The 18,834-nt window shown below is 49.3% G+C and overlaps 1 protein-coding gene across 2 annotated transcripts in view; it reads right to left on the bottom strand.

Annotated features, from left to right (window-relative positions):
• Nucleotides 1-18,834, bottom strand: part of OSTM1 (osteoclastogenesis associated transmembrane protein 1) — a 306,823-nt gene that overhangs the window by 232,509 nt on the left and 55,480 nt on the right. For both annotated transcript variants that reach the window (XM_069606553.1, XM_069606554.1), the window contains exon 2: nucleotides 6,039-6,153. In XM_069606553.1, the coding sequence (XP_069462654.1) occupies nucleotides 6,039-6,153 (115 nt within the window). The remainder of the gene's footprint in view (nucleotides 1-6,038; nucleotides 6,154-18,834) is intronic.

Raw genomic sequence — 18,834 nt, 5'->3', positions numbered from 1 at the left:
TTAGCATTGCTAGGGGTAGGGAATGGAGGGAATAAATAACCTCGGGAGGATAGCTCAGGGGCAACGTGCTCTCCTTAGAAGCAAGATGACGCGGAGCAACACGGGTTCGATCCCCGGGTCCACACTTAGAAACCTCTAGGTATTAAGCGTGTTATAAATAAGCAATCATATCATATCATATCCTAACCTAACAACTGTGTATCCCTCCTCAAATGTCATCTCCATTGGAAAGGCATTACAGACCCTCATTCAAAGCCCATATTTGAAGCTCTTATTTTAATGACAATTGTTTTGGCTTAAACCCAATAGCCCAAACTAGAAATTAAGGCTTTCAGGTAAGTCTCCAAGTTAGAACTGGATAGTCAACATGTTAGATTGTGGGTTAGTCATTACTGTATTTGCTGGAAAGAGATCTACTATGACATAACAAGGCTTACGAGTATGTCTTATTTTTGAGTAGTGCCCTATACTCCAATAAACCTAAACAAATAATAATTTAGAGGGTCTGGATTCGTTAAGGGGGCTAATATTAAGGGATTTGAAGCACCCCAGAACATCTAGTTCAGAAATGGTGGCGCCCAAGACAGCGATCCCTACAGCATCTGATACCGGGTGACTCCCTGTCACTGGGAACACAACACTCGGTCCTGGGCTTTGCTTTCCCTTTATTCTTTTTTTCTTAAATTGATGTGGCCCAAGCCTGCTGCGATACTGGAAATGTATTGGAGGGACAAGGCCTCCATGTCCTTGTTCTGTACTTCCTTATGTTTGTTCTGTGTTGTTTTCTGCACATGGGTCCAGTTGGGACTCCTGGCAGTGCAGCTCTTCCTCTTTTTGGTCATGGTGAACAGAGACCCTTGGGATACCCTTATGGCACCCATAGGTGGGGGAACAACTATGTACCACTAGTGTATGTTTTTGGGCACCTGTGTGTGGCCAACAGAGCAGGGCATGGGCTGGTGTCATCTCCATGCTGAATTTGACAGTTGCTCTGAGTAGCCTACATTTTGGGATACCCGTAGGAATCAGTAGATTCCTGATAGAAGGCAAGATAGCGCCTGTGGCCTCTTGGTTTCGATTACCTGTTACCTTGTTTTCCCAAAGTCCTGGGAAGCCCTGACTCTGTCCCTTTTGGGTGGAAGAACCATATATGGTATTGTGGGGAAGTCCATGCCAGAGTGGCTGGAGCCTTCCCAGTGACAGTTGTGGGTACACCCTAGGGGTGGGACCTGGGTGAATGGAGTTGTGATCAAAATGCATTGCATGTTATGGGTGTCTGTGTATGTGACACAATGAATGAGACAGCCCTGTCTGAAACTGGCATGAATGCAGTGTGGTGTGCTGAAAGGCTGGGTGCTTGCCCCAATCCACATTCCTTGTTATGGGTGTCTGGGTGGAAGTGAATAGCCTGAATGCCTTTAAGACTGATTGGCTGCCTGCCTGCATGAATGCCCGTCTGTCTGATTGGCTGACAGAGCTTGGCTCAGCAGAGTGAATGAGGGTCAGATGTATATATCTGGGGACCTCACACTTCCCAATTTGTTCAGAAGCTGAAGTTGAAACTTGAAGCTGCTTATCCTTGAAGTCCAGCTGGAAAAAGAAGAATTGCTGCTGCTTTCCTTCGACCCAATCTAAAAGCTGCTGAGTCTGTCGAGGACCGATCCAAGAGAGGACCAGGCTAGGAGACCTCTCCCAGAGCTACGAGGGAACATCGTGCAGAAGCTGATCTTCATTGAGGTACCCTGGAAGCCAGCCCCGACGGCTGTCGACCAGAGAAAGGGTTCACCGAGAATCTCAAAGTAAAGCACCCGGACATTGAGGCCATCGAACTCCATTGCCATCGACCAGGGTTTGAAAGATTTTCGTGATCGCTGGAAGCCCGTCGAGTCGTGTTGCCCAGGAGCAGGACAGCTTGACACTGTGCTGCTTGCCGACCGGAGCCACAACGCTCCACCTTTTGCCTAAGAACATTTTGAACGAAGGGCTTCCTTGCCATCACTGTCGACCGATTTGTCCCGCCGGAGAAAGTCGAGGTCGTCGACAAACGAGGAGAATCCGCCGGTAGGTTTCCCGCCACCCGAAGTCCACAAAGATGCCGACAAATGAAGATCTGAAATCCAGCTGTGGTCGAGTCCCGATCATCGACGCCGATGCCCACTGCCGGGCCTACGTTCTTCACAGTCTTCTTTGCGGCACCAAACACTTTGTATCGAGGTGCACCACATGCCTCATCTTCCCAGGACGTCCTTGAATGTTCGTCGACAAAAACTGCGAAGATCGAAGCTGCAGTCTCGACACCAGTGATCACATTTCTTCGGGGAATCTGGATGCCCTATGGCTCCTGCTTTAAAGGGAGTCCACTCTCGAGGGATCTGTTGATAAACCGTCGAAGAAACTCCAACTCAGGTACATTGGGGTAGTTGAACATTTTAACCAGGAACCAAGCCTATTTAAACATTAATGGACGGGCTTGTTAATACTCTTTATTACAGGTTGCCCAGGTGGAGGGATCCTCACTCAGACTTGTGCCTTGGTAGAGGTGGAAAGCATTCAGCCATTTTTTAACCTAACTTGCCTTCCGTCCTATGGTCTATGCTGTTACCCAGTGCTGTATGATTTGTATGCCATTATAACTGACAGCAGTTGATGCATTGAGTCAATACCTAAGAGTGGTAGCACATAGACATTGTATATATTTGCCATATTAGAATTGCCAGAGTACAAAGTGTGTTATTAATTGATGCATATATCTTGAACCTTATTTATATATAAAGAACTGTGTTAGCACATAACAGTGTGTATGGACATTCTTTTGTGGGGGCTTGAGGACTGCACTGTACTTAAGAACCAGCCCGCTTAAGTCTTGGTTGCTCATCCATTCGCTACCCAATAGAGAACCTTGGCTGTGGTGTTCTGTGCTTCTACCCTGCCATATAGAGAGCAGGACTACAGATACCCCCTCTAGTCTTTACAACTACAAATTCAATTGATGGAGAAATGAAAAACTGCGATTGGGGCATGATGTCCCGACAGATATGGAGTCGTCAGGTGGCCGGCACATAAAGCAGAGATCTCTGATGGTGCAGCTGAGGAGCATGTGTATAGGCAGTAATAGATGGACCAGCTTATCCCAATTTAAAGTTAGTCATGAAAATAAAGCAGCCGGTGCACACCCTGGTCTCAAGAGGAGGTACAGGGTTTCCAGTCATGTGAGTGATGTGTTTTTTTGAGAACTGAGGACATCTGCTGCACATCTCGTCCCTGTGAACCGCCCTAGTGGTGGAAGCACCAGCAAAAACTAGTAAACAATGGATGGTAACTCGGGCATGTGCCTTGCATTGGCTCTAAAGGGACCCAGTGGCAGGGGCATGCCAGTGTGTGTTTCTGCTGTGCTGCTCTGAGCAAAGGTGCCAGTTAAACATTAATGGCCCACTGCTGGACACTGTGGTGGGGTGGGGGTTGTTTGCAGACCAGCGAGCATGCGTAATCATTACCTCGTAACTTAAAATGTAACCTCGGCAACATTAAAGCGGGTGTTTTCCAGCAATGCTTGTGAATGGGCTATTTGCTGGCGCAATGGCTCTGCCTGGGTTCACGCGTTATGTGAAGCAATACTGCAAAGAGTAGCACCTGTGAGAAGATTCCAGGCGCCTCAGGCAGCGAGGAGAGATAGGGAGCCCATTCATAACCAGCCTGAGTATTGCTAGCGTAATGGTCGCCTACGAAGAGTCGATTCGGACTCAAATTGTTCCCGTTGAGCAGAATCCGCTCCCGGCCACCCCTTGAATAACATTACAGCACAAACAGATTTTGCATTTTGAGAAAGAGAAAAGACAAAAAAGATCTTTTGTCTCTCGGGCGGGGGTGCTGGCAAAACCCAGATGGGTTATTTGTAATTGAATTGTTTAAGTAGGGCAGGTAGCGCCCACCACAAGCACGCCTGCATGCCCACAAGACCACGATTTCTCTTTAGAGTCAACACAAGTCTGTGCAATGCGAAGGAACGCCCCATGACACATCCCACCGAAAGGCATTGCTGAGTAGATTACTCTCCTGTGCCTTGATATAATGACCCCAAACCCATTGCACGCCTGTAGCAGCTGGGCACTCCCTCCTCAATGGGGACCCTGGAGTGCGTGGCATGCCCACGCCTCGTGCAGGCACTCTGAAGGAGGCTTGTCAGGCATTCAGCATTTCACTACCCAGCACATGAACAATCCTGTGCCAGGTGTGAATACCTCATCCACTCATGTTTAGCACTTTGCATGATGGTAGCTGTACTGTAGTCCTTCAAGTGTAAAGGAAAAGCCAAACCTAGAATAGAAAGAGAATACAGGACCGGTTAACAGTGGACATCGGACAACTGGAAACCCTGAAATATTTAAGATAAAGCCCCTTGACACCTTGCAGAAGTAACCAGCTGATCTGTCGTACATACCCGCCATGGTGTGTGCAGAGGCTGCACCCTCTGCGAGGTGGGAGGATGGGGAGGGTTATAGCACCAGAGGAGCCCCTTTGGCGTGCCCGTCTGTCCGGAGCAGGGCTGTGAGCAGCTCCTAGTCTGGTCTCGGACACTCGTTGGCTCTCTGCAGGTGGTAGAGGCTCTTTAAAAGCTGCTTGTCCACCGCAGGGCCACTGGCATGGCACGGCACGGGAGCGCTCGTATGGGCACTGCTCACCACTCCGAGGGCCGCTTTATTCTGTGGCTGCGTTCCATGCGGCAGTGGCAGCCTGTATAAGGCGGGCACTGTGTTCCCTCAGAGTGGAGCAGCTCTGGGGATGAGGGGAACCCGTGCGAGCCGAGTGGCTCTTCTCACTGCTATATTTGACACCACCTTTGGAGAGGTAACAAAGGCACACTCTTAGCCTGCAAAGACCTGCACAGGATGCAACTGTTCCCTTTACGGGTGGACAAGGACATATTTAGGCAAAGAAAGGCATTCCATTTCCCTCCCTGGACTGAAAATGGTCAACTGTGAATAGGCTGCACCTAACTTTCCCGGACCACATCCTTCTACCTTTTGCAGCTGTGAAAAAAGATTGATTTAGGACGTCCCTTACAATGTTACGCTTCAACCAAGCTGTTTTTTGCTTTCACTCGCCAAAGATTGATAGTGTTTTTCAAAAATACAATGAAACACAGAAGGAACAGAAATAAGTACTGCTGTCGAAAGTATTGCAAATATATTTTAGCCATTTTAAAAAAAGATTGTACACATGAGATGTCTGGTATTTTTCCCATTCAAAGATGGCTGCTTGTTTTGGCTTGTTTCCAGGGAGCTTCCTTAGAGACATTCATCCAAGGCTTTCTCCATGGAAGAGCTAAAAGAGTGGGATTAGCCATTGTGATTAGCATGGCTAGAGGTGGGGAATGGGGGGGGAATTCAATAACCTAACCGCTGTGTATCCCTCCTCAAATGTCATCTCCATTGGAAAAGCATTACAGACCCTCATTCAAGCCAAATGAAGCTCTTATCGTAAAGCTCTTATTTTAATGACAATAATATCGGCTTCAAAAGGTAGCACTTTCAGTGCCACCTAATAGCCCAAACTAATGAGCTGCTGGAACCTGACAGAGACTTCTGAGTTGCTTTACAATCACATGAACCTTGCGCTGCACATGGTTGACAGTCTTCTCATTCTGAAGAACTCAATGTTCAAAAGTCATTTCCAGCAGCAACATACAACTGTTTCTAGTAGAGAAGGTTGATTTGAATTCCACTGGATAGAAACAGTTTGTGCCTATAATTCACTATTAATTATATTAATTAACTAGAGAAAGATTGCCTGTGAACATTATTTCCTACATATCCATTTGTGTCAACAGTATATCTTTTCAGAGAGAATGTACTGAGAGATGTTAAAACAATGCTATGCATTAACAATTGTCATTAACTAGGTTGGTGCTTGCTTATAAAAACTATTCAGTTAGCATTAAAAATGTACAAAAATGTACAATAATTTTTTTGTAAACAAACTCACCAAAAAACAAACTTGACAAAAACACATTATGGAAAATCTATAAAAAAGTTACATACGTGCACAATTCGAGTCCTCCCAAATTTGTTCAAAGGAATCATTTAGACGTTGGACTATTTGCATCCTGTCACACTGCAAGATGTTTATTGCACACCGGTAACTGTCCGTTTTATTCTAGAAATCAGAGATAAAGAGGTCTTTAAGCAGTAATACATAAGGCACAGGCAAACACATAACTGGCAGGTCATTTAGCATTTTTCCAAAAAGAACAGAAATTAAAAATGGTTTATTAGCCAAACAGGATAGTTGGTTAGTTGGTTTGTAATGCACAACTCCTCATGTGCCAAATCAGAGCTTGATTTTTACTTCTAGGAACATTAAGAAAATACATTGTGCAAAGGCACATTATATAAACCCAATAAAATAAAATAAATGGTTTTAAAACAGGCAATGTTTTGTTCATTTACACTATGGTAGAGTCGAGAAACATTTGTTTAAGTTAGCTGGGGACACCTTTCTTCTTAAAATCAATATTTTTTTTATTGTTGAAGTTTAATCAAATAATTGATTTTTACAACATCTTTAGTTTTCCTTTATGTCCAGTTTTGTCACTCTGATAGAAGATTGTCTCTTTGGAAAACATGCAGTGTTGCTGGCGTAAGAAGAAAGAAAGAAGCAGTAGAAGAAAAAGTCTTAGTTTGTTTTGTTTCGTTTAAGCTCCAGTTTTTCCATTAGATGTTTCAAGATGTTGAAGGTGGCCAATTGCCATGATGTTCTGTCTCCACTGATCATCCTTGCTCACCAAGCATCTTTGTCGAAGATTGATGATTACCGGAGAAGATATTTCATGTAAGGAAGCCGTAACTCTGTCGTTCCAGGGCAAGACAGTATTAGATGGCGAATAGTCTCCTTGTCCTTATCACAGAATCTGCAGGTATTAGTCAGCGCCAAACGTCTAATGTGACGTATTTCATTAGAGTCAAGAAGGTTCAGTCTTGCTCGCATTATAAGGTTTCGTGCCGCTCGACTAGGGAATTCTTTGATGTAGTTGTGGAGCACGTTTAGTGTCTTTCATATTGGAGGCAAATGAGATGTAATTTTATTTCCGGCGGCTTCAGTTAGGGTGCGGATCCAGTCCATCTCATTTTTTTAGTTATCCTTGTTGGATTGCAGATCAAGTCGTTTTCTGTGCACTCTATAGTTTTTAGTAGTGCGAGATTTTCATTTTTCCATGAATTGAGCATTTTGCAGTTTGATGCTTGGGTTTCCTTAAGCACCAGACCGTGAAGGAAGGAATGATTCGGAAGGACACATTTCCGGTAGAGCATAAGTGTGTTGCAGTCAACGGTGCCCTGAAAAGAGAGCAAACTTCGTTCTCGTCGAATTAGTGCAACTGGAGTTGAATTTGGCAATCGAAAAACCGTCCTCCAAAAGTAGGCCTCCAATTTGGGCCAGAGAGCTTTGGGTAGGCAGGGCATGGCCTCCGAACCATAGGTCACCGTAGGAACCACCTTTATTTTATAGAAATTTAAGAGTGGGATGGTAGAGAATTTGCCAAATTTTCTATCTATGGCTTTCCCTTTTGTTGTCAGACTTCGGATTTTTTCTAAAAGAGCTTCTTGCATGGCCAGCTCTTCTATTGAAGAGTTTAACAAAGACATTTACAGAAATATCCACCACGATGCTCCACTCTGTTGCCCTCTTCATGCCCATCTGCAAATAGGGCCCAGCTAGTTGGGGATGGTAGGCTATAACCCCCAACCTCCAGTAGAAAGTGTTTTCAACAAATGACAAAAGTATCTTAAGTGCGCCGCTGTGTGTTAATACAATCTGGCAGTGGATGCGGAAGTAGTATTCTCTTGGTGTTGGTACGGCTGCTAACACATATGACAGAACTGTGGAAACGCCTACAGGAAGCTTAAAAACTGTTTCTCGCGCAAAAGTGTGAACTACAGTCTGCAGCTGAAGGCGGCGCAGCGAGTACTATTCCTAATCCATTTTGGAGTTCCTCCAGTGTTAGTCTCAGTTGTTTTGCGAATATGTATCATTTTCAAAGCAAGTCTGCCCCAGAAGCCTGTCCATGGGAGGAGCATTTGCTGGCCCTTAAGGACAGTGATTTTGAGCCGCCAACAACAATGATACATCCAGTTTCAACCAGCCTAGTTTTTAAAGTTGCTTATCCAACCTAAGTGGAAGACCGTTATTGTGGCACCTCCTGCCCCTAAGCATCTCCCTTTAGGATGGAGATGTCTTTAGTACCAATTGGAGAGAGGACCTTTGTTGGGCTTCCAATGGCGGCTCCAGCGGCTGCAGATGAGTCAACTTCCCTGATGACTGTTGAAGGTAGTGAGGGTAGTTACTCGAGCAGTACGTGGGGCCAGAAAGTCTGCAGCTTCAACGAGTGTTGCGGGCAACTGCCCCAAGAGTATTTGTGCACTGGGTAAGGTGCAGAGGAAAATTCTAGCAGGCTGTAGCAAGGAGGTCCGGACGGCCAAAAATCCCTCTGGAGTGAGGAATGGAGAGTCTAATTTTATTTAAGACATCAGTCTGCTGGAAATTGCGAGGGGGCCGTTTTGGTGCCTTCCGAAGGAGTTTCTGCCCAAAAAAGCACAGATAATTTGCAACTAGCTGAACATCTGGATTTAAAGCAAATGCCATCATTTATCACGGAGAATTGGAAATCAATTAATTCGATCTCAACTGCTGGGGTGGGGGGTGTGAGGGAGAGGCCCCACAACACACTACAAGATCTTGGCGATAAAGTTATACTCACAGCCCCCCTCGATCTCGGCCTTAAATCTCGTTTTGACTTCCTTTGTTAGTCTATATGACAATATAAAACTGAAACAGTCAGCACACACTATGCAGCTCAGCGACATCAAAATCCATTTGCAGATTATACAGGATTTGATCCTGGCTCTAGGTGATACGGCCCAATTCCCCTAGCTGAAATTCCTGTGGCGCCACCTGCCAAGAGGGTAATTTAAAGGACCTTGACCACTAGAAAAGTCAGCTGAGGTAGGTGTAAAGGAGCCACAACATCAGATAGCTACAAAAGCTTTCAGAAAAATCAGCAAATGGAAGGAAAAAAATCAAAACCAAAATAGTTTGCTTAAGTTCCTGCGCAATCTGCACACAATGGAGGAAGCTGCAGAGAGAACATTTAGCACAATCCTCTTTACACAATAGGTAGAGTAGAGGTATCTAAAGAGACAACTAGAAGCAAAGGTTGCAGGACTGAATCTTAATCCCCTCTCATCTTCAATGGTTATTTCTAAGAAGCATCACTCTAACGGCTGTCCTGCAAAGCTACCTCAGGTATTATTAACTGATGGCCACAGTTCTGAATGGAAAAACCCATCATTTGTGATTGCGAACAACCAAGCACTAGTAAAGTCAATGCCAAGCAAATCCAGATCGACAGTATAGAGCTGTGGTCAATTCACAAAACCAAATAAAAACAGTTGAGTACAAAACTGTGCGGTGCAAAGTTAGATCAACAGCGTATGGTAGCTGATCATTTACACACACAGTCAGCAGGAGTACATCTGTTGTCTGGGGGGGCTGCCGAATTCTTAAGTATTGGAGCAAGGTTCAGCATCACTCAGTACAGTACTCGTGGGCCATCAGCCGTTTATTACAAACTTTACCAGACAGTCACGAGGCAGCCTATCCAAAATAACTTATCCTGGAGCTGATTGTTCAATAGGATGTGCCAGTAATTGTGAATAGAGCTAATGTACTGAACTTGTTCCATGAAGATCCTTCTCTGTCTTTTATCCTGCAAGGATATTGACTGTCTATTGCCTTGATGATTATAGGACAGATATTAATGAATTATGTTTTAAATCTAATTTGGTAGCAAAAATGATTTTGAGAGGCAATATATCAAACGGGCTAGGATATTCTCCCAAAAAAACAGGGGTGGACAAGCAATCGATCAAACCCCATACAACATAAACAGCAGAATGTCATTTTAGATACAAATTATATTCTTAAAAATAACCTGTAAAAATAACAGTGGAGGCTCTCGTTTTGTCGATTTTCAAAACCGGCCCGGGGCAATTTAGGTGGTGACGGATAGGAGTGGTCTTGGCTTCTGCATAATCTAGCGGGTGACTTCAAAAGGTTAGGTGATCGAGCAACAGGGCTTTAACAGAGGAGTTGCTGCTAGTCTCTCTTCTAAACCGGAATAGGAGAGGCTAAACAGTTTAATGATTGATGGTGCTATGAAATTATTTTTGAAAACGTTGGATTTAATTCCAAATAACCAGGCTGACTGAAAGGATTTCAACGGATGGCTTTACAATTATGCAACAACTTGCTCAAATTCGTAATGGAGGCATGCCCTCTGGAGGCCTGTTAATTGCCATCAGAAACTCAGTGATACCGAAGGTAGAAATAGTCTCTGATCAGACACCCGGGTTATTGGCTGTTAAGGTGTATTTAAAAGATGGAGGTGGTTTGAAGTCCTTTTTTATATTGGATATTTACTGGAATCCTGCATCTTCAAGACTGGGTGATTTCTTATCTGTGACTGGGGAACAATGGGTGATTTGTTTGTTTCAAATGATAGGATTGGTCTTATGCTGGTGGGTGATAATGCGCTCCCGGTGTCCAGTTCATGGGCCAGGTGACTTCCAGATTTAAATACAGAGTTAAATACAGAGTGGAATATTTGTTTAAATGCTTGGGGTTTCGAATTGGACAATGGTAACATTCTGGGGAACTTTCAGGGTCAGCATACATGTAAAAATGGTTCTACCGCCTCTACTATTGATCATCTTGCCCTCTCACCACAACTGGTTTATAAAATGCATGTCTTAACATTTTAGGGACTAAGTTACGTGATCACAGTATGTCATCTGCCTGTTTTAACTTTACCCCTCATGTAACTCATTCTGTGGCCATCCATGATTTATCAGTCACACAACAGGGTAATCGAGTAAGAAAGTTTGCTGCCAACGGCGCAAAATTGAAGCACTTCCAGCAATTTCGTCAAGGGTCCTCTATGGAGGAAAAAGTGTGATCTTTGACAGCTTCTTTGTCACTTTTTTATGAAGTATGGAGAATCCCAGAGGTCCATTTTTAACTAGTTATTTGCCCAGGCGTCCTCAGTTCGAGCAGGCGATTCGTGACAAAAAAAAAAAAAAACTCAGAGAAAGCAGGTGAGGCATCTAAACCAGAAGTGTAGGAACGGTTGGGACTGTTCTCAAGAGAGAAAAGGCTTCAAAGCTAAGAGCTCATCATTTATGGCCCAAAATGATGGGGAGGAAATGCTTAGGGCATTGGTCGCGGGGAATACCCTCAATTTCTGGTTCCTAATAATTTAAAAGCAAAGCCCTCAGGGCTCGTTACAAGCCAATGCAGTATCGGAAGATTTGTGGCGATATCATTATCAAGACCAATATAAATCCCCAAAGGACCAGTATGAGGTCATTGTAGATGTTTTTTATGGGATCTTGAATTTAATGTATTCACTATTGAGTTATCAAGAAAGCCTACATAACGTGATTCCACGTTATGGGCTTATGTTTTAACTTTGCTGTTTAAAGATGTATTGTATACTCAGACTCCAGTTTCTTGGAAGTCTTTAAGCATTATACTGAATTACAAGAAGCGTGATCGGTCTAATCCGGCATATTATAGGCTGATCGCCCTTCTTGATGCAGACAGAGAAATCTTTTCGGCATTGATTTTAGCAGCCCTTAAAACATGGGCTGCCGAGTCGGGCGGTTGCAGTAGATTTTTAAACTGGATTTTGCATGGGTATGAATACTTCGCTCAATGGCCTTATAATCAACTGTATGAGTAGTAAATCATGGGGTAATGAACCCCCTCACTGCTGTACGTAGCTCTGATCAGACTTTTCGCAGGCTTTCAATACTGCAAATCGTGGCCTTCTATTGGATAAATTGGCCTCATGGGGGTTACCAGCATCCTTATTAGCAACAATAAGACACCTCCATGAAGATAAAAATATTCAACTCAGACTGGATGGACAGGGTGCCCTGTCTACGCGTATTAATAAAGTTAGTGGCTTGCATCATGGCTGCTTCTTGGCACCCTGTCTATTCAATTTATATCAGTCCGACATTGGGGATGGTTTGGAGAAGGCTGCCTTTGCTAGCCCAAATCTAGGTCCCATAAGAGTAATTTGGTTGGCTTACACGGACGCTGTAGTGCTAGTGGATCATACACCACTGGGGATGCAGTGCCTGATAAATGCTCTTGAGATCTATGCTTCAGAAAACGACTTGGTTATAAACCCCAAGAAGTCAAATGTCATTTGCTTCATAAAATTGCAAAAAATTCCTAAGGGTTTACTTAGAGGATTGGAGACATACAGGGTAATTCATAGAATTTCGCAGAAAAGTGTCGCAAGCGGCTGGCGCAGAGTGTCCGCGTGCGATTGTCTGCGCCAGGCACGTGCGCTAAAACCGATTTCCGCGCACAGCGTATTCATGGATTTTAGGCTCCCAATCCAGCCGTGGCGCAGAGTATCGCAGCAACCCTGCAGCAGCGCCAGTAACGCACCCAAGAACGCCCTCGCGCAAGGAAAAGCCATCAAAATCGCTAAATCATCGCAAAGGGCTGCGCTAACCCTGGACCAGTCTACAGGGCTGCCAAACAAGGAACGCAAAGCGGGTAACGTGCATATCAGGGGTACGCGTGAAGTTATACACGCGATTAGCCAGGGTACGTGTATTACAGGGGTACGCGGGAAGTTCTACACGCGATTGGCCAGGGTATGTGTATTACAGGGGTACGCGTGAAGTTTTACACGCGATTAGCCAGGGCACGTGTATCACAGGGGTACGCGGGAATTATCACACGCGATTTGGCTGGGTACGTGTATTACAGGGGTACACGGGAAGTTCTACACGCGATTCGGCTGGGTACGTGTATTACAGGGGTGCACAGGAATTCTCACATGCGATTTGGCCAGGTACGTGTATTAAAGGGGTGCGCGGGAATTATCACACGCGATTTGGCTTGGTACGTGTATTACAGGGGTACGTGTGAAGTTTTACATGCGATTAGCCAGGGCACGTGTATCACAGGGGTACGCGGGAATTATCACACGCGATTTGGCTGGGTACGTGTATTACAGGGGTACACGGGAAGCTCTACACGCGATTCGGCTGAGTACGTGTATTACAGGGGTGCGCGGGAATTCTCACATGCGATTTGGCCAGGTACGTGTATTACAGGGGTGCGCGGGAATTATCACACGCGATTAGGCTGGGTGGGTCCTCACAAGTGTTCCCTGTACACCCTCCACGGCCCCTGCAGGCAGCCCACAAAACAGGGGACTACCCTGCACACCTGCTCATGTCCCCCTGCACCCCCACACCCCAGCAGTGCAGGGGCAGCCTCCACCAGGCCCCCACCCATGTCTCCCACCACCCCCACCCCCCAGCAGTGCAGGGGCAGCCTCCACCAGGCCCCCTCCATGTCCCCTATCACCCCCACCCCCCAGCCACCAGGGGCAACCTCCACCAGGCCCATCCATGTCTCCCACCACCCCCACCCCCCAGCAGTGCAGGGGCACCCTCCACCAGGCCCCCACTCATGTCTACCACCACCCCCACCCCCCAGCCACCAGGGGCACCTTCCACCAGGCCCCCATCCATGTCTCCCACCACCCCCACCCCCCAGCAGTGCAGGGGCACCCTCCACCAGGCCCCCATCCATGTCCCCTATCACCCCCACCCCCCAGCCATCAGGGGCACCCTCCATCAGGCCCCCCTCCATGTCTCCCACCACCCCCACCCCCCAGCAGTGCAGGGGCACCCTCCACCAGGCCCCCATCCATGTCCCCTATCACCCCCACCCCCCAGCCATCAGGGGCACCCTCCACCAGACCCCCATCCATGTCTCCCACCACCCCCACCCCCCAGCAGTGCAGGGGCAGCCTCCACCAGGACCCCATCCATGTCTCCCACCCCCCAGCAGTGCAGGGGCAGCCTCCACCAGGCCCCCATCCATGTCCCCTATCACACCCACCCCCCCCGCCACCAGGGGCACCCTCCACCAGGCCCCCACCCATGTCCCCTATCACCCCCACCCCCCAGCCACCAGGGGCACCCTCCACCAGGCCCCCACTCATGTCTACCACCACCAGCCCCACCCCCCAGCCACCAGGGGCACCCTCCACCAGGCCCCCATCCATGTCTCCCACCACCCCCACCCCCCAGCAGTGCAGGGGCACCCTCCACCACGCCCCCATCCATGTCCCCTATCACCCCCACCCCCCAGCCACCAGGGGCACCCTCCACCAGGCCCCCATCCATGTCTCCCACCACCGCCACCCCCCAGCAGTGCAGGGGCAGCCTCCACCAGGCCCCCACCCATGTCTCCCACCACCCCCACACCCCAGCAGTGCAGGGGCACCCTCCACCAGGCCCCCATCCATGTCTCCCACAGCCCCCACCCCCCAGCAGTGCAGGGGCAGCCTCCACCAGGCCCCCACTCATGTCCCCTATCACCCCCACCCCCCAGACACCAGGGGCACCCTCCGCCAGGCCCCCACCCATGTCTCCCACCACCCCCACCCCCCAGCAGTGCAGGGGCACCCTCCACCAGGCCCCCACCCATGTCCCCTATCACCCCCACCCCCCAGCATCCAGGGGCACCCTCCACCAGGCCCCCCACCCATGTCTCCCACCCCCCCAGCAGTGCAGGGGCAGCCTCCACCAGGCCCCCACCCATGTCCCCTATCACCCCCACCGCCCCACCACCAGGGGCACCCTCCACCAGGCCACCATCCATGTCTCCCACCACCCCCCAGCAGTGCAGGGGCACCCTCCACCAGGCCCCCATCCATGTCCCCTATCACCCCCACCCCCCAGCCACCAGGGGCACCCTCCACCAGGCCCCCCATCCATGTCTCCCACCACCCCCACCCCCCAGCAGTGCAGGGATACCCTCCACCAGGCCCCCATCCATGTCCCGTATCACCCCCACCCCCCAGCCACCAGGGGCACCCTCCACCAGGCCCCCATCCATGTCTCCCACCACCCCCACCCCACAGAAGTGCAGGGGCACCCTCCACCAGGCCCCCATCCATGTCTCCCACCACCCCCACCCCCCAGAAGTGCAGGGGCACCCTCCACCAGGCCCCCACCCATGTCCCCCATCACCCCCACCCACCAGGGGCACCCTCCACCAGGCCCCCATCCATGTCTCCCACCACCCCCACCCCCCAGCAGTGCAGGGGCACCCTCCACCAGGCCCCCATCCATGTCCCCTATAACCCCCACCCCCCAGCCACCAGGGGCACCCTCCACCAGGCCCCCATCCATGTCTCCCACCACCCCCACCCCCCAGCAGTGCAGGGGCACCCTCCACCAGGCCCCCATCCATGTCCCCTATCACCCCCAGCCACCAAGGGCACCATCCACCAGGCCCCCATCCATGTCTCCCACCACCCCCACCCCCCAGCAGTGCAGGGGCAGCCTCCACCAGGCCCCCACCCATGTCTCCCACCACCCCCCAGCAGTGCAGGGGCACCCTCCACCAGGCCCCCATCCATGTCCCCTATCACCCCCACCCCCCAGCCACCAGGGGCACCCTCCACCAGGCCCCCACCCATGTCTCCCACCACCCCCACCCCCCAGCAGTGCAGGGGCACCCTCCACCAGGCCCCCACTCATGTCCCCTATCACCCCCACCCCCCAGCAGTGCAGGGGCACCCTCCACCAGGCCCCCACTCATGTCCCCTATCACCCCCACCCCCCAGCCACCAGGGGCACCCTCCACCAGGCCCCCACCCATGTCTCCCACCACCCCCACCCCCCAGCCACCAGGGGCACCCTCCACCAGGACCCCACCCATGTCTCCCACCACCCCCACCCCCCAGCAGTGCAGGGCCAGCCTCCACCAGGCCCCCACTCATGTCCCCTATCACCCCCACCCCCCCGCCACCAGGGGCACCCTCCACCAGGCCCCCATCCATGTCCCCTATCACCCCCACCCCCCAGCCACCAGGGGCACCCTCCACCAGGCCCCCATCCATGTCTCCCACCACCCCCACCCCCCAGCAGTGCAGGGGCACCCTCCACCAGGCCCCCACCCATGTCCCCTATCACCCCCACCCCCCAGCCACCAGGGGCACCCTCCACCAGGCCCCCATCCATGTCTCCCACCACCCCCACCCCCCAGCAGTGCAGGGGCACCCTCCACCAGGCCCCCACTCATGTCTAGCACCACCCCCACCCCCCAGCCACCAGGGGCACTCTCCACCAGGCCCCCATCAATGTCTCCCACCACCCACACCCCCCAGCAGTGCAGGGGCACCCTCCACCAGGCCCCCACTCATGTCTACCACCACCCCCACCCCCCAGCCACCAGGGGCACCCTCCACCAGGCCCCCACTCATGTCCCCCTGCCCACAGGCCCCGACAATCCTCAAGCATGTGCCTCATGGCCAGCCACCACAGCCCAAAGACACAACCAAGTATTACATGTGCCCATGATACTACTCCAATGGAAACAATGTAAATCAACACATGTGTCTCACACACACACACAATGGTTGCAAGGGAACCTGAAAACCCATATCATGACATGCATGAAAACAATGAGATGAAACCACACATTGAAGAATGAAAAAATAGAAATAATGTATTAAAAGCAACAGCAATGGCTATCAAAATCAACCAAAATACACAAGTAAAACAATTTAAAAATTAAGCAGGCTGTCTCTATTCAAAATGAAATCAATAAATGACAATACGAAAAAATATCTTCCAAAGTTCAAGTCCATGAAAAGTAAAAGAAGCTAAAAAAGAAATAGAAAACCATTGCTCCATGGGAAAAAATATTAACAGTCAAAAAAATATCCTAATCCAAAGTCCAACTATGTACAAAGTATTCAGGGTCCATCATCCCAAGAGAAGAAATGAAACCTACCAAAAAACCTATCTAAAATGGAACTATATACAAAAGGTGGAGCAGTGTCCGTCGACTCCAAAGAAAAATAAACTGGAAAGGAAACCTATCACTAAATAATTATATACAATGGCGGCGGGCCAGTCCAGCGGCTCATTAAGTGGTGTTCCGGGCCAGGGCATCATCAAACTCCTCGTCTATGTCCCGGAGGCGGCCCTGTTCCATGGCCCCGAGGGTCCGCAGGGATGCCGACATGTTCACCTCCAACTCCCTGCGGATTGCCTCGAGGCACTCGGCCCGCCTCAGGGCCCTCCGCATGGAGTTCTCCGCCCTGACCATCGTGAGCCGCGCCTCTTCTGCCTGCCGCCGCTCCGCATCTATGGCGTGGCACAACCGCTGCCACACGGAAGACACTTCCCATCCAGGGTCCTCCTGCCCTCCGGCCGATGCCTGCCCCTCCGATGTTGAAGGCCCCGAGCTATCGTGGCTCCCACCTACAGCCTCCTGCTGCTGCAGCTGCTGCTGCTGCCCATGTGCCCTGTCCGATGGTGCCTTCTGTCAGGCTGAGATCCTGGTGTCTGCAGAAGCTGCTGAGCCCCCGACAATCCACCCAAAATGTGGCACTCTGAGCTGATACTATAAACTGCTCAGTTTACCTCACTTCCAGGGGAAAGGGGGAAGGGACAAATTAACAAACACCAGGCTGGAAGCTAAGACTAGCTGGTTCTTCACCTGTGGTAAAACATAAACATATAATACACCTTGTTATTCATGAGACACTATACTAACCTTAAATATCAATATCCTTTACCAAATAAAGTAAAAACCATACCTGGAACTTCTCTACAATATGCCCAGAGAAGTGATAAGCTGACTAGACTTCCTTACTAGTTGACTTGAATCTCAACGATCATTCAGCCTTCTTAGTAGGTCCATGAATGTGAAATTAACTTTGCAGGTAATCTTCTTTAAACTCAAGAAGCTTGAACAAAGTCTTAAGTTCATTAAAAGTAAATGGAAGTTCTAGTGTTTCTGGAAAGTATTTATATTTCTTCTTATAAATTTCTTTTTAGAGTGTTTTTACTTAAATTAACAGTTCTTGAAACTTGCGTCAAAAATCTCACGTGGAAATCTCTTGAACTCGCATGGGGATCCAAACTGAGTGAAGATCGTTGAAGCGCTGTAGATTAAACCGCAGGAAAAAACCACACGCGCTAAATAGAAACCACAGAAAAAATCCATACGCGATTAAACGAAAGCACGCACACGCGCTGAAGTTCAATCGCGGGTAAAAATCCACACGCGCTTAGTCCAAGATGCGAGCACACGCGCTGACGACAAACCGCGGGTAAAAATCCACACGCGCTTAGTCCAATATGCGAGCACACGCGCTGACGACAAACCGCGGGTAAAAATCCACACGCGCTTAGTCCAATATGCGAGCACACGCGCTGACGACAAACCGCGGGTAAAAATCCACACGCGCTTAATCCAATATGCGAGCACACGCGCGGACGACAAACCGCGGGTAAAAATCCACACGCGCTTAGTCCAATATGCGAGCACACGCGCTGACGACAAACCGCGGGTAAAAATCCACACGCGCTTAGTCCAAGATGCGATCACACGCACACGGGCTAAAGTCGGAAAAACGGGAAAAATCCACACGCGCTTAAAACAAGATGCACACGCGCTGAAGTTCAAACGCGGGTAGAAAAAATACACGCACAAGAGTATCACGCGACACCAAAGAGCTCGCGCTAGATACTCAAGTGAAGTCTCTCTCGCGCAGGCTTCTGTTAACGGAAAAACCACGCGCTTGATAGAAAACGTAGCGTAGCAAAGCCAAACATGCGACAGCAATAAAGTTCTTAGTAAATATTTTTCATATGAACTTGAAAATCAGATTAAATCTTCTACAATGACAATATAGAAAGAGTCTTGAGTTTTAAAAGGACT

Source organism: Ambystoma mexicanum, chromosome 4p, assembly GCF_040938575.1.
Source record: "Ambystoma mexicanum isolate Mex_15411 chromosome 4p, UKY_AmexF1_1, whole genome shotgun sequence".
Taxonomy (NCBI): domain Eukaryota; kingdom Metazoa; phylum Chordata; class Amphibia; order Caudata; family Ambystomatidae; genus Ambystoma; species Ambystoma mexicanum.
This window is presented reverse-complemented; position numbering and strand designations above follow the sequence as displayed.